This window comes from Physella acuta, unplaced genomic scaffold, assembly GCF_028476545.2.
Source record: "Physella acuta isolate Inbredline_101_S28 unplaced genomic scaffold, ASM2847654v3 ptg001549l, whole genome shotgun sequence".
NCBI classification, from domain to species: Eukaryota; Metazoa; Mollusca; class Gastropoda; family Physidae; genus Physella; species Physella acuta.
The window spans coordinates 222501-237879 of NW_026733064.1; the positions used below are offsets into that span (position 1 = coordinate 222501).

Consider the following 15379-nt stretch of genomic DNA (forward strand, 5'->3'; position numbering starts at 1 on the left):
CAGAAACCTCACCTGAAGTGTTCTTATTAACTCCCAAAGTTTGATGGCGATCGGATGAACGATGTCAAACTTTTATTTTTATATACCGTATATTGAGAAAAAACAAATCGCGACCCCTGCGAATTTGATTCTTTTTTTTTCGCAGAACCCTCACAAAATATTCTTAGCAGCTTTCCAAAGTTTCATGGCGATCGTGTGAACAGTGTCACTGCAATTCACTTTTATTATTTTTATATACCACAAGTAGAGGAAAATCTCACTCTCCCGTGGCGCCGCCCTTGCGAAATTAAAAATGATTTTTTTTACAGAACGCTTCCCCAGAGTGTTCTAATCAACTCCTCAAAGTCTCATAACTATCGAATGAACGGTATCAAACCAAAATCTACTTTAATTTTTATACACTGTTCCAAACCTTACCGTCAAGTGAATTAGGATTCACTTGTTTCTGTGATCTCGGCATATGAAGAGATAGTGTGGTCAGCACTATGCCCAGCCGCCTTTACTTTCCCTAACGTGAGTTAGGTACCCATCAGAGTTGGGTGGACTCAGGGACATTCTACTGACTTGAACCCGGATTCGAACACGAGACATACGGGTTAGCAATCCAGCTCTCTACCGCTAGACCATTCCGTCCCCTTTTATATAGCGTACAAAGAGAAAAAAGAGAAACAAGTTATGAGCCAGGTTTAAACAAACTTTCAAAAGGCATGCATGGCCAACTTATTGTACATAGTATTCAATAATTAAAGCCGTAAGTTATCGCGTTCGAATCCGGGTTCAAGTCAGTAGAATGTCCATGAGTCCACCCAACTGTGATGAGTACCTAACTCACGTTTGGGAAAGTAAAGGCGGCTGACCACACTATCTCTTCATATACCGAGGTCACAGAAACAAGTGAACTCTTGCCCTATAGACTATCAGGTTTGAAAAGGGAATTTTTATTATTATTCTAGCAGAGCTAGATAAAATACTTTAATAATTTAAACAGGCCTAGATATATTTTATATATATATTTAAATAGCAATTAAACCATAAAAAACTAGTTGACAGGTTCAATGCATATAATTTTATTTTGTATCAAATATTAGATGACAAGCTTGTTACTTTTTTTTTTAGAAATATGAAAATTGAATATGCTGGATATCTGAATAAGTTTAACATAATGTAATTTGTATTACAAATTTTTTTTTACATATTTTTAAGAAGTTCAAAGTTCAGACAGGCATGCTGCACACCCGCACAAGCAACACAGTCCTAAGACTATATAACTACATGTGGTAAGCCAAAAGGCGAACAAATACAATATCTTGTGGCAATATTCCTTGGAGTTCGCAGAATCATAGGTAACATCGTCATAAACACGGTACACTATAATACTCCCTGAAAGTGTTTCAAAACGAAAATATAATTAATTATTGTAATAATTAGTTTCAATTAGTTTCAATTTATTCAATTCAATTTATTCAATTACGGTAACAACACGAGGCACGGTGGCCTTAATTCACATTGGCCGTTGTAAAACGCGGTACACAAAAATACTCCCTGAAATGTTTCAAAAATAAAATATAATTAATTATTGTAATAATTTGTATCAATTTATTCAATTCAATTTATTCAATTACGGTAACAACACGAGGCACGGTGGTTTTCTAATTCACATTGGTGTTTGTAAAAAACAAAAGCAACAACGTAATAACAGCATTTAAAAAAGCAATTGAGTAGTAAAGACATAGCATTAACATAGCACTCAAAAATTTGGAATAAAGAAATGCTATTTCATTGTTATAATACAAAATAAGATTGAATAAGAATATAATAGATGGGTGAGAAATGTTGCGACGAGTCAGTTTGGGAGGTCAGTAAATAATTTTTGTTTTAGTTTAGAATTCCTTCCCCCACCCATATCTAGGTAGAATAGGATAGCATTCCTTCCCTTCCACATATCTAGGTAGAATTGGATAGTATTCATTCACTTCCCCATATTTAGATAGAATTCGATAGAATGCATTCCCTTCCCCATATCTAGGTAGAATTAAACAGAGTTCCTTCCCTTCCCCATATCTAGGTAGAATGGGGCAGAATTCATTTCCAAAATGCGGATTTCGTTTCCATCCCTTATATAACATAAGAGTAGCATTGATTAAACATTATTCACTTTTCCCAGTGTTTCTCCTAGAATTTTTTCATAGGGGGGAGACTAAAATTTCCGGAGGGGGGAGGGGGGGTAGACTCTTCGGGGGGGGGGGGGGCTTCCACCCCCCCCCCCCCCCCCCCGAAGAGATGCCTCTAAGAAACTGCTTTCTCCTCCTATCTAAATAAAAATGAAATGGAAGTGCTTCAAGTGACTCACCTGCGATGAGCGAAAACAGCTGAGACAGGTGGAGAAGCACATCTACGGTAGACATTCGTTTTCCCTCTCCCTGGACCAAGCTGAGCAAGGAGGTGAGTAGACCAAGGCTTCCAGTCAGGAGTAGGTACGTGGGGATCATGGGCTCTATCGGACAGTCATCTTTGTACAGAGCACCTGGCGACATTAAAGATAATTATGGGGACATATTTTATAAATAATACTTTTGAAAAATTCTTTGGTCTTTTAAAACGTTTATAGAGAAATTTAGAGCATTTTTTCACGATTTTTTTTTACTTTTAAATAAAATAAAGTTTTACTTAATTAAAAAGTATATTAATTTTTATCCTAGCACTCTTCTGTCACTATATCAACATGTTTTTATTGCAATTTTTATCAAAACAATCATGGGAATTGGAATAGTAAGTCAAAAACTGAATTCATCAAAATATTTTTATTGAAATCAATCAACTATGAAAAATCTTGGAAATAAGAATACTCAGACAAGAACTAAATAATAGATCAACGTATTTTTAAAAATTGTAATCGCTCACCAATGACAATCATGGGAATAGGAACACTCAGGTAAAATCCAAGACAAAAGCTGCAACAAACTGTAAAAAAAAGTACATTCTTTTAAAACTTCACAAAACATAACATTTCTTTATAGTATTCAAATTGATAATTCCCTATAGTTTTACTGGCCAGCTTATTTCAGTAAACATCTCACCTGTAGATTGTACAATAACAAACACAGCTTGCAAGAAAGTGAGCGTGTTTTGTGATTCTTGCCTGGCGACGTTGATCCTTACATAGGCGGAGTTAGAAACTTGAGTTGCTCCTGCATTGAAACAAATGTGAGCATAAAACACTGATATTTTGATGGATAATGGTGTTTAATTCAAAAGTGGCTACTCGGAAAAAGATGTTTCGGCAGAAAATACGATACTCAATAGTTGTGCACATGCGCTGTGACCTTAATAGCTGCGCTAGGGTTAGGGTTGGGGTTAGGGTTGGAGTAAGGGATAAGGTTAGGGTTCTGCGGTTTGTTTGTAAAGACACCCAATCACAGTACCATCGAAAACATTGCCACAAATGAAGGGGTTAGTTTCTCTCCATTGCACATGCGTATCTTTTTCCGGCTAGAATCGGCCATTTAATTTTTTTATGGTTAACTGTCGCTTCTTACTTTACATAGTGATATAATTCAAGCACTACTAGTCATATTATAGAGTTAAGCTGGTGATTTCAAACACCATACATACATGTGCTCTATTGTAAGTTTGATATATTATTATTATTGTAAAATATTAAATATTATAAATTTTATAAATTACCGCTTCCATTATTTTGTTGGAAACTGGTACCATCACTAGTCATTGTTATCTGAACATTTGCTGGAGGTGGTTGGGTGTTCGGGTTTGTATTTTGCTGAACCATAAATTAAAAATTAAACATGTAACAATAAAAACATTTCTACATGTAAAGAAAAATTTAAAGTAGAAATGATAATAATGAGGAAATGAAGCAGCATTTAATGCTCATTAATATGTAAGAACTTCGGTGCATACGTTCGTTTTATATAGTGCGATACACTTTGGATGCGATGGATAATATAATCATTCAATAAATTGGCGGGTTGCGATTTGACGCTCCCCGCGATAACTATAGCGCCTAAGTTCGTTTAAAAGAGATCCATAGACTTTGGATACTATAATATCGAACCTGACACGTCCACCGGCGCCCCGGGGTTTGGTGAACTGAGTTCCCATTTGAGCACTATGGCACCTACATTAGTGTTATAGAACACCCTACAATAGATGAGTTAGCGGAAACAGGGGACGCTCCCGGCGCACAAGCGTTAGTGTAATCGGTAGCCCCCGAGAGCGCCTCACCACGCCCTTGATACATGGGAGGTCGCCGAGGTGCGTTCTGCCTTACTATTACAGTGGGACGGGTACGCTAGTTTTTTTTTTTACGAATTGTTATTAAAAAGTATTTTACAAACCCACACATACACTCACACACAGACGCACATACACAAATACACACACCCATACACACTATCTCTCTCAAACATATACTTATCCTATATATATATATATATATATATATATATATATATATATATATATATATATATATATATATATATATATATATATATATATATATATATATATATATATATGTATATATATATATATATATATATATATACATATATATATATATATATATATACATATATATATATATATATTTATATATATATATATATATATATATATATATATATATATATATATATATATATATATATATATATATATATATATATATATATATATATATATATATATATATATATATATAAACAATTACCTGGTTACACATTTGGACCACCTTATTTGTTTTTACAGTAACTGCATTTGATGTGACTGTTATTTGCTCATTCATCACCTGTGGAGTTTTAAAGAGGCGCACACTTAATCAGTCCATATGTGTAAAAACAATCCAGTTACCAGAACCAAAAATTTATATTATACAAAATCAAGACTTAGCATTTAAATTAGTTGAATTAGCAGGATTTCTTAAAATCATACCAAAGCAGCCAACATTTAGTATTAAATGCAAAAAGATCATAACTTGAACTAAAATATGTAAAAGATTTCATGAGCTTCCAAAGCTATTATTTAAAAAAGTAAATTCGTTTAATTTCCTTATTTTCAGTTTATTTAAAAGCTTGTTGCTCTAACGGTTTTTTATATTTGTTTTATTTATACGCTTCTTTAAGCTGATTAGTGTTGTTTATTATTATTATTTTACAATAGTTACATTTTTTAAATTGAATTTAATCGACTAGAAAAGGTGGTGCTTAATCGAGCAGAATATATATATATATATATATATATATATATATATATATATATATATATATATATATATATATATATATATATATACATATATATATATATATATATATATATATATATATATATATATATATATATATATATATATATATATATATATATATATATATATATATATATATAAACAATTACCTGGTTAGACAATGGTCCCACCTGATTTGAGTTTATAAAAACCCCATTTGATGTGACTGATATTTGCTTATTCATCACCTGTGGAGTTTTAAAGAGGCGCACACTTAATCAGTTCATATTTGTGAAAAAAATCCAGTTACCAGAACCCAAAATTTATACTATACAAAATGACAATTCAGCATTTAAATTACTTGTATTAGCCGGATTTCTTAAAATCATACATAAGCGGCAAAAATTTAGTATTAAACGCAAAAAGATCATAACTTGAACTAAAATATGTAAAAGATCTCACGAGCTTCCAAAGCTATTATTTAAAAAAGTAAATTCGTTTAATTTTCTTATTTTCAGTTTATTTAAAAGCTTGTTGCTCTAACGGTTTTTTATATTTGTTTTATTTATACGCTTCTTTAAGCTGATTAGTGTTGTTTATTATTATTATTTTACAATAGTTACATTTTTTAAATTGAATTTAATCGACTAGAAAAGGTGGTGCTTAATCGAGCAGAATATATATATATATATATATATATATATATATATATATATATATATATATATATATATATATATATATATATATATATATATATATATATATAAACAATTACCTGGTTAGACAATGGTCCCATCTGATTTGAGTTTATAAAAACCCCATTTGATGTGACTGATATTTGCTTATTCATCACCTGTGGAGTTTTAAAGATTTTTAAAGATTAAAATATGTAAAAGATCTCACAAGCTTCCAAAGCTATTATTTAAAAAAGTAAATTCGTTTATGGAAAAATACTGCCCAAACAGCTGCCCTGATCTTCACAATATCATTCTTATTTGCTCTGATTGCATTTCCATAATAAGATTGCAATTTATCAATAGAGGCCTCAGTCAGTCTACTCTTCCCACCTAGCCTCTTTCCATCAGGCAACACTTCTTTTGATTTGTTTTTTAGGTTTTGGAGTCTGGTTCCAACTCTCTTCTGCACGTGACCGACAAATTCCAGCTTTTCAATCAACTTTTCACCATAAGGTTTACTCTCACATACTTTCTTATATGCGTTAGTATCCCCATCTCCAATAAAACCTGTATATCAAACCCCCTATGGTCAAAGCACCGCTATGGTCAAAGGCCCGCTGTGGTTAAACGCCCTATGATCAAAGCCCCTATGGTCAAAGCTCCGCTGTGGTCAAACCCCCTATGGTCAAACCCCCTATGGTCAAAGCACCTGTGGTCAAAGGTCCTAGGACCGTAATGAAATTTAAAACGTTTTATTGTGTTTTTCAAGCATGTCTTAGTAACACTTGGTTAATTTAGCTATTATTGTGAAAGTTATTTCCCGTGAATAAAATTTAGGTAAATGGATTTTCAAATGGGAGATAATTCGTTGCTTAACTTAACATTCATTTCAAATTCCTGCACCCTATGTTGACCGCTTACATATAAATACAACTTTAAGTTATTATTTGCTACTATAAAAATTATAAAGAGCTTAAGTTCTAGGTAGGTTTTTTTAGCATTATCAAGTTGAAAAACAAAAAAATCAATAGCCGATGTAGATTGCAATACTTAATATTAGTAGACATACAGCCTTAGTCGTAAATTAAACATCTAATTAATTGTTTTTTCATGATTCTTACCCTCTCCTAAATTATTCATATATAACAAATTTAGGCTGGAATCTATAACATTTATAATCTTTATTTTTTAAAAACCAAAAAACCATAATCACACAATATAGACATGTTGCAATTATAACTAAAGACAGTCAAGCTTAAAACAGGTAAGTTCCGTTTTGGAACTCACCTTGGGAGGTCTGCAGAGAGCCCAACACTACAAGAATTTTTGTTTCGGTGTTTTTTTCCAGACTTTTTTCTCCCGGGAGGGGGGGGGGGGCACTTAAAATTTTCTAAGGGGGGGGGGGAGGCTATGTCGTAAAGTACAAAGTAGACTCGTGGACAGCGTCAATTTCAATAATGTGATTACGCTTGCAAACTGGAATTGAAGGAATTAGTACAAACTTTTGAGACGAAGAAGGCAAGTAAAATTTGATTTTGCTGTCTACTTATAACGTGTATGCAAATTGATAATAAATTAATACGTCACTTTTAATTAATTGCTTTCTTACACATATGTTTTAGTAATGAATTTGTGTGAAAGGGGGCGTTATAAGAAGTTTTGCCTAGGGCGCTAAATAACCTGGCGCCGGCACTGCACGTAATATCTATATATATAATTCTCTTCTGGGAGCCGCTAAAAAACAAGCTGCAAACGCGCCTAGAAAACAAGCTGTAAACACGCTCCCTACCTCCCCACCCCTACATGGTTTTAGTGAGCTGTGTTCACTCTAAATGTTTACTAGCAGAGCCAACGATTTTAAACGTAGGGGGGGGGGGGGTTATGGTCCTTAACGAGCTACTTATAGTGTTTTAAAGAAATATTTTCAGTGGCAGCGTTGGTACTGTCGAATACACAAATTATGAATTACTGAAAAGTAGAAAAAACAACAACTAAATAGCGGCGTATGTTATGCCGCGGGCCGGCTCGTCAGTACTATTACTATCCTTAATTAGATTTAGTATCGCTATGCCAGTGGCCTTATATTTAATTCATACTTGGTTTAAGTCTTAACTTAAACCTAAACCTTTACTAATAAAATAAAATAAACTTACGGATCGACCACGTGTCTCAGCATTTTCCATCGCAGGATTATCCATTTTACATGGGCTAGTCACTTTGAAGTAGATCTTGGTCTGTTGGATTAATTGATAGGAAGCTTACTTTACAACAGTGATAATATCATCCCGCTAAATCGGCCAGTGTAGTCCTACTTAACAGCGGATTGGCTGACTTAATATACTTTATAAATCCAGGTAAACCTGTTTGCATTTATACTATACGGCGCTACAGCATTTTATGTAAATATTTTTAGGATAAAAAATAATTTGGGAAAATCCGAAATTAAGTACCTATTGGATACCTTTACTAATATTTGAAAATAGAGACCCACGCTTTTCTTTATAGTTATTTAAATAGTAGTGCATAATTTATTTTCTACTTTTTAGAGCATTATTACATAAAAGCTTGTTATTAAAACGATTTTTATGGATATGTTTTCAGTACTTTACATGTTTTATTTACAATAGTTACATTAACAAAAACCATTGTCAAGTTTATAGCTAAAGTTTCAGTAGAGTATTTTGGGATGGCGTAGTCTAGTGGTAAAGAACTAGACTGCTGACCCGACTAAAAACCAACGCGCGCCTATTGAACGTGATGACGCGCTTTTGTCGTAGAACCCCCCCCCCCCCCCCACCCACTTCGCTCCATGCCCAACACGGCCGTGGTGACGCGTGTGAATAGAACTGCCTACTAATTTGGTCCAAATTTTTATTAATTCATAAAAAATTAATCATGCGACTAATTGAATTAGATTGAATGTCACGATGCGTTGTTTTCATGTCTTGACCCACCGTATCTGTCAGTTAGAAGTGCCTGCAATTTCACACGGGCGTTTCAATCTAGACAGACAGACAGATAGACTGACGAGGAAGTGAGTTAAATAAAAGCTTGTAAAAAAATATCAATCGACAACATTCGGCGTATGATTTTCCTAGAAAGTAGTCGTTCATAGACGACAGCACGTATTTTTAACGTGAATTTTAACCAACCCCCCCCACCCCCTCTTTCAAATAATTTTGGGTGTGAATTTGTGTGTACATCCGTGTTGGGTCAGAGTGGATATACGTATATATATATATATATATATATATATATATATATATATATATATATATATATATATATATATATATATATATATATATATATATATATGGGTCCTATGAATGGGTGTGTGTGAAGAATTATGAATTCACATCGTCGGCAATAATTCACAGATGCCCATGTCCACATAGAAGCTGGCTTTAACTCTAGTTGACACGGTTCGTTGATCACTTCAAAACGCAGCCACCCATTGTATCAGGTAAACAGATCTCAACAAGCGTTAAGGGCATGTGTGAATTATAGGAAGCCGGTTCTCGTTCGGTGCAAAAAAGAAGTTGACATTAAATAAGAATGAAACAAACGAGGTATGACCTTCTATTCCCGCCCCCTCAACAAACCAAAATAAAAATGAAAAAAAAATAATACACACATATTCTATTATGAAAAAAACTGGTTTTCGAAGAAGCATATCTTATAAAGCCTCTGCTTTGGAAAAAACTAATTTATAATCACCTGCTTGGTTATGAAAGTGATTAAATTATACTAATTGCGCCCAAGGAGATGTATACACTTTATGTCCGCTTCAAAACTCTCAGAGTAAGAATATTGCTAATCGATGAAAAGTATGAACATTATTGTCGATGCAATGTCCAGAGTTCGATACCCGAACAAAAGTCTATACCTTAGGAGATGAATGATTCCACCAATCGCTGAGATAAACTTGACTTGGAGAGTTTAACGTTAATACCTTAGGAGGTGAATGAGTCTACCAATTTCTGATGTAAACTTGACTTTGGAAGTTTAAAAATCTGATGGCGAATCCCAGAGCTTCTAACACATTTTGAAAGAAACAGATGACCTCGAATTCAATTTTTACAATCAGAATCAACTTACATAATCACACGTAAATAACAATCTATGTTTTATAACATAATATTTGAATTCTTAATTTTAAGAAAGAGATATTTATTTATTTATACATCTAGAATCTAGATCTGCGTGTTTTCTTTAACTTGAATCTGCTTGCATGCGTAAATACTAAAATGGAATCTTTACAGAATAGGTCCGGATGTTCGTGTTGGTCTCCGCTCAGGTCTATAGAGTTAAATTACAAGCTCTAGATCTTGTAATCGTGTTAGATTAAAGGAAAATTATTCATGACTATTTTTTTCGCAAATGTGCGGTCAAAACACGGCTGGTGTTGTTTGGTGCGCTGTGTCCCGCTGGTGCGCAGGGAAACACCGAAGTTACACACCACATAAACATGTTTTTAATGTAATCCGGTTTTTTTAAAAATAAAGGAACAATTTTACTCAGATATTCAGCAGCGTCGCAATGACACCACTAAAAGTTGGGGTGGGGGGCAGTGGCGTGGCTAGGATTTTCGGGCCCGTATGCAAAAAATATCGATGGGCCCCCTTCGTCAGCCGTCAGGCAACAATGGAGTTAAACTAAGAAACAACTGCTACTTATGATGGAGGATTTTTAAATAAAATAAATATTCTGCACATTTTAAATGTTAAACGTCCTGATTGCGTATTTATATTATATTATTATGTATTTTTTTACAAATGTTACAGGCTTGCAGTTAATATGTTTTTTTGAGTTAACACAGTAAAGCCATAAAGCGGGGGCAGAGGTGCGGTCCGCATTTGATGACAACATTTAGGTATGACAACATGACCAAACATTGTAAAATATTTACTCTCAAAACTAAATTGTATGTTGCTAAAATAATAAAAGATTAGTGAGACGGGGTGACACCCCACAAAAAATGCAAAATTGTTTGGGACAATGGGGTGGTACCTTGAGTAAACACGGGGGCCATGGCGGCGGCCATGGTAGGTACACACTACCGCTTAGACGCCCTTGGCTGTGCTGTATAAAAGCATTGAGTGTATGTAAATCATCTTCCTTGATAGTGAGGTTGAATACCTTTTTGGCGAGCGCCTAGGTGTCAGGGGCGTCGCGGGAGTAACTGGTTACACTACCGTAGGTAGTCGAAAGATGTTAATCAACGGATCTCGTGCACTCAGGTAGCCGCTGGGTAACTCGGGGCGACCAACCGTTACTACTGCTGATGCGCTGGATGACAGCCCCTTATTCGAATTAGTAATCGATTTTAGTATCCCGACGTATCCCGTGCAATTTGACCACTGAATTAAGTAGTAACGCTGACTCGCTGCGCCGGACACCCAATCATCGGACCCCAGGTGCAAAGATGGCCACTGGGAAACTCTGAGTGGCAAACCGCGCCGCCTTCAGAAATAAACTAAAAAATTTAATGGCAGAAACCTTCCCAAAAGTCAGAGTTTCTTTCAGGCACCTTTTCAGAAAAAACCGTCTGGAAATAAATTCTGCCTTTGGAATATTGTCTACGACTTCCCACATTTTCTTGGCGGTTGGATGAAAACCAAAAACGTATAGTGTTTGTAAGGCCACATTGACTAAAGATTAATTAGATCAACAAATGAAATTTCATTAAGGTAAAGAAAAACATTGACAAATGTTGGACTCAGCTTGTTGTGAAAACACTGTTCATGGTTATTTAAAAATGGCTCAGTTGTGATCATGGATGTTTAGTAATTCTCTCAATGGCTTGCACGACCATGCGGCAACGCCTGTAATGATATTACTACGGATGGACCCTGTTCGATCCCCACCCACTGAATCCCGCTACTTATTGTAAAGTAAAAAAAAAATTCATAAAAACGCTTTAATAACAAGCTTTTATGTACTAATGCACTAAAAAGTAGAACATAAATTATACACTACTATATTAAATTACTATAAAGAAAAGCGTGGGTCACTTTAGTACTTTAGTACCTATTGGATACCTTTACTAATATTTCAGAAGAGACCCACGCTTTTCTTTATAGTAATTTAAATAGTAGTGTATAATTTATTTTCTACTTTTTAGTGCATCATTACATAAAAGCTTGTTATTAAAACGTTTTTTATGATTTTTTTTTCAATACTTTACATGTTTTATTTACAATAGTGTGACATGACTAAAAACCATTGCGCGTCTATTGAACGTGATGGCGCACCTACTGAAGGTGATGGCGCAGCTATTGAACGTGATGACGCGTGTGGTGTGGTTGGATAGACATGCCTACTAATTCGGTTTAAATTTTAATTCATTCATAAAAAATTAATTACGCATCCAATTAAGTCAAATTTAGTTTCAGATTGCATTGTCTTCATGTCTTGACCCACGTGCCAACTGTGAATCGTATCGGTCAAGTAGAAGTGTCCGAATTTTCACTCCAGCGTTTCGATCTAGACAGACTGACGACTGACGACAGAGGAAGCAAGTTAAATAAAATCTTGTAAAAAAAAATTCATAAAAAAAGTTTTAATAACAAGCTTTTATGTAATGATGCACTAAAAAGTAGAAAATAAATTATACACTACTATTTAAATTACTATAAAGAAAAGGGTGGGTCACTTTAGTACTTTAGTACCTATTGGATACCTTTACTAATATTTGAGAAGAGACCCACGCTTTTCTTTATAGTAATTTAAATAGTAGTGTATAATTTATTTTCTACTTTTTAGTGCATCATTACATAAAAGCTTGTTATTAAAACGTTTTTTATGAATTTTTTTTCAATACTTTACATGTTTTATTTACAATAGTGTGACTTGACTAAAAACCATTGCGCGTCTATTGAACGTGATGGCGCACCTACTGAAGGTGATGGCGCAGCTATTGAACGTGATGACGCGTGTGGTGTGGTTGGATAGACATGCCTATTGATTCGGTCCAAATTTTAATTAATTCATAAAAAATTAATTAGGCATCCAATTAAGTCAAATTTAGTTTCAGATTGCATTGTCTTCATGTCTTGACACACGTGTCAAATGTGAATCGTATCGGTCAAGTAGAAGTGTCCGAATTTTCACTCCTACGTTTCGATCTAGACTGACGACAGACTGTCGACTGACGACTTACGACAGAGGAAGTGCGTTAAATAAAAGCTTGTAAAAAGGGGCTTCTTGGAACTTTTAATTATTTCTACAATAATATAAAACAAATATTATATTTCCATTGTAAAAGTTTATCTTTTTAAAGCGCTTAACCTTTTCACCACTCTGTCCCGCATAATAATACAGCGTATACGATGTTTTATTCTATTAAAATACTAGCCTATCTTCTTAGGAAATGTTTATTAAATTAAAAAATGTATTGTATGTTCGTTATTTCCCTTTTATATTATTACCAAGGGAGAATACCATTAAATATGTTTAAAAAATACATGAACAAACAAAGAAATTAAACAGTAACAAATTTTAATACGTTTTACCCGGGGACAAACTCTCGATCTGCACCCCCCCCCCCCCCAAACTCCTGATTTGCACCCCCCCCCCCCTCAAACTTTCGATTTGCACCCCCCTCAAACCTTCGATTTGCACCCCCCTCAAACTTTTGATTTGCACCTCCCCCCCCTCAAACCTTCGATTTGCACCCCCCCCCCTCATACCTTTTTTATATACCGATGGGTCTATGGGGGGGTTTATGACCCCCCCTAACCCCCCCCCCCCCCCCCGCCTACGCCACTGTATATCAGGTTTACTAGACCAGGGATCTGCAACCTGCGGCTCGCAAAAATGTCGAGATGCGGCTCTTAGCTTTAGGCACAAATATTAATAATAATTTTATTTTATTTTCATAACTCATAAAACTATTGTCCTGCAACACTCGGTAAATGAACGATATAATAATAAACAATAAACACTCGCTATTCTATTAGAATATTAACTACTCCCTATTTCAATGTACTTCCTAGTAACTTGTCTATCCCAAATTGAAACATTCAACTTCATGGTGGATATCACAAAGAAACTAAACGAGCTAAATGTAAAACTGCAAAGAAAGGAAAACCCAGCCTATGCCTTGCTTGAAGAAGTGGTTTGTTTCGAAAAAAAATTACTTCATTTTGTCGTAGACACGGAGAGCGGTAAATTAATTTATTTCGAAAAATCTGAAAAAAAAATGGATTCACTGTGAGATGTGAGCAATTTCAAATCACATGCATGTACTCAGACGTTCATAGTAGATTCTCTCAACACAAAAACAAATGAGATTAACTTTGAGCAATTTTGGAATTGATGCTGGTTCGCTTCAAATGAAATTGCTAGATTTGAAAACATGTGTGAGGGGTCGGCGTGGTCGAGTCGGTAAAGCTCATGGTTAAACCGAAAAGTCTCGAGTTCGAACCCTCGGGCAGATGAGGCTCGTTAGCTGGGGACAGCCACTCTTCTAGGAGAGACAAATCCAAAATCAAACAACTGCTGCCTTGTAGTTTGTTCTTGGTTGGACAAAGGCTATGGAAGCAAATCCAAAAAGAAAAGCAGGCTGAAATCGGAGTCAATGGCCTCAATGGCGCATAACCAGTTGACACGTAACGCTTAATTGTGTTGGAGGCGTGGTCGAGTCGGCAAAAAGCTCATGGTTGATACATTCGAACAGTCTCGAGTTCAAACCCACTGGCAGATAAATCTCGATCCCCTTCAACACTAATAATTAAGAACGAAGAAGAAGGAGAAGAAGAAAACATGTGTGGAGTGGTAAGTTCACATATATTAAGAGCAAGTTAGAAGATTTGGAGGTCCAGTAAACATGCACGTTTCGCTGCACAGCTCTAAAAGAAATGCCGCGAGTTGAGACACTATTATGTGACGCATGGAATAGTCTTCCAGGATGCTACAGTAAGGTAAAGAAGTTGGTATATGGAGTGCTGACGATTTTCGGGTCAACATATTCATACAAGCAAGCGTTTTCTTGCATGAATATAATACAAAAATATAGAAGATAACTAATAAAAATATAGAGGCGTGCTTGAAACTGAAAACAAGTTAGGAGCCAGGTTTAAACAAACTTTCAAAAGGCATGCAAGGCCAACTTATTATACATAGTATTAAATAATTAAAGCCGTAAGTTATCGCGTTCGAATCCGGGTTCAAGTCAGTAGACCTTCCTTGAGTCCACCCAAATGTGATGAGTACCTAACTCACGTTAGGCAAAGTAAAGGCGGCTGACCACACTATCTCTTCATGTACCGAGGTCACAGAAACAAGTGAACTCTTGCCCTATAGACCATCAGGTTTGAAAAGAGAATGTTTGTTATTACTCTAGCAGAGCTAGATAAAATACTTTAATAATTTATACAGGCCTATATAATATATATATATATATATATTTATTTATTTATTTATTTATTTATTTATTTATTTATTT

At 34.8% G+C, this 15379-nt stretch overlaps 1 protein-coding gene across 1 annotated transcript; it reads right to left on the reverse strand.

Annotated features, from left to right (window-relative positions):
- Window positions 1-1178: 1178 nt before the first annotated feature.
- On the reverse strand, window positions 1179-8126 carry LOC131928791 (uncharacterized). Its single transcript, XM_059284922.1, has 10 exons — window positions 8082-8126; window positions 6206-6427; window positions 6027-6104; window positions 5419-5496; window positions 4733-4810; window positions 3685-3778; window positions 3078-3188; window positions 2902-2961; window positions 2351-2524; window positions 1179-1380 (listed from the first exon to the last, which is right to left on the reverse strand). The coding sequence occupies exons 1-10, from the start codon at window positions 8124-8126 to the stop codon at window positions 1208-1210; spliced, it is 1113 nt and encodes a 370-aa protein (XP_059140905.1). The 3' UTR covers window positions 1179-1207.
- Between the last annotated feature and the right edge of the window lie 7253 nt (window positions 8127-15379).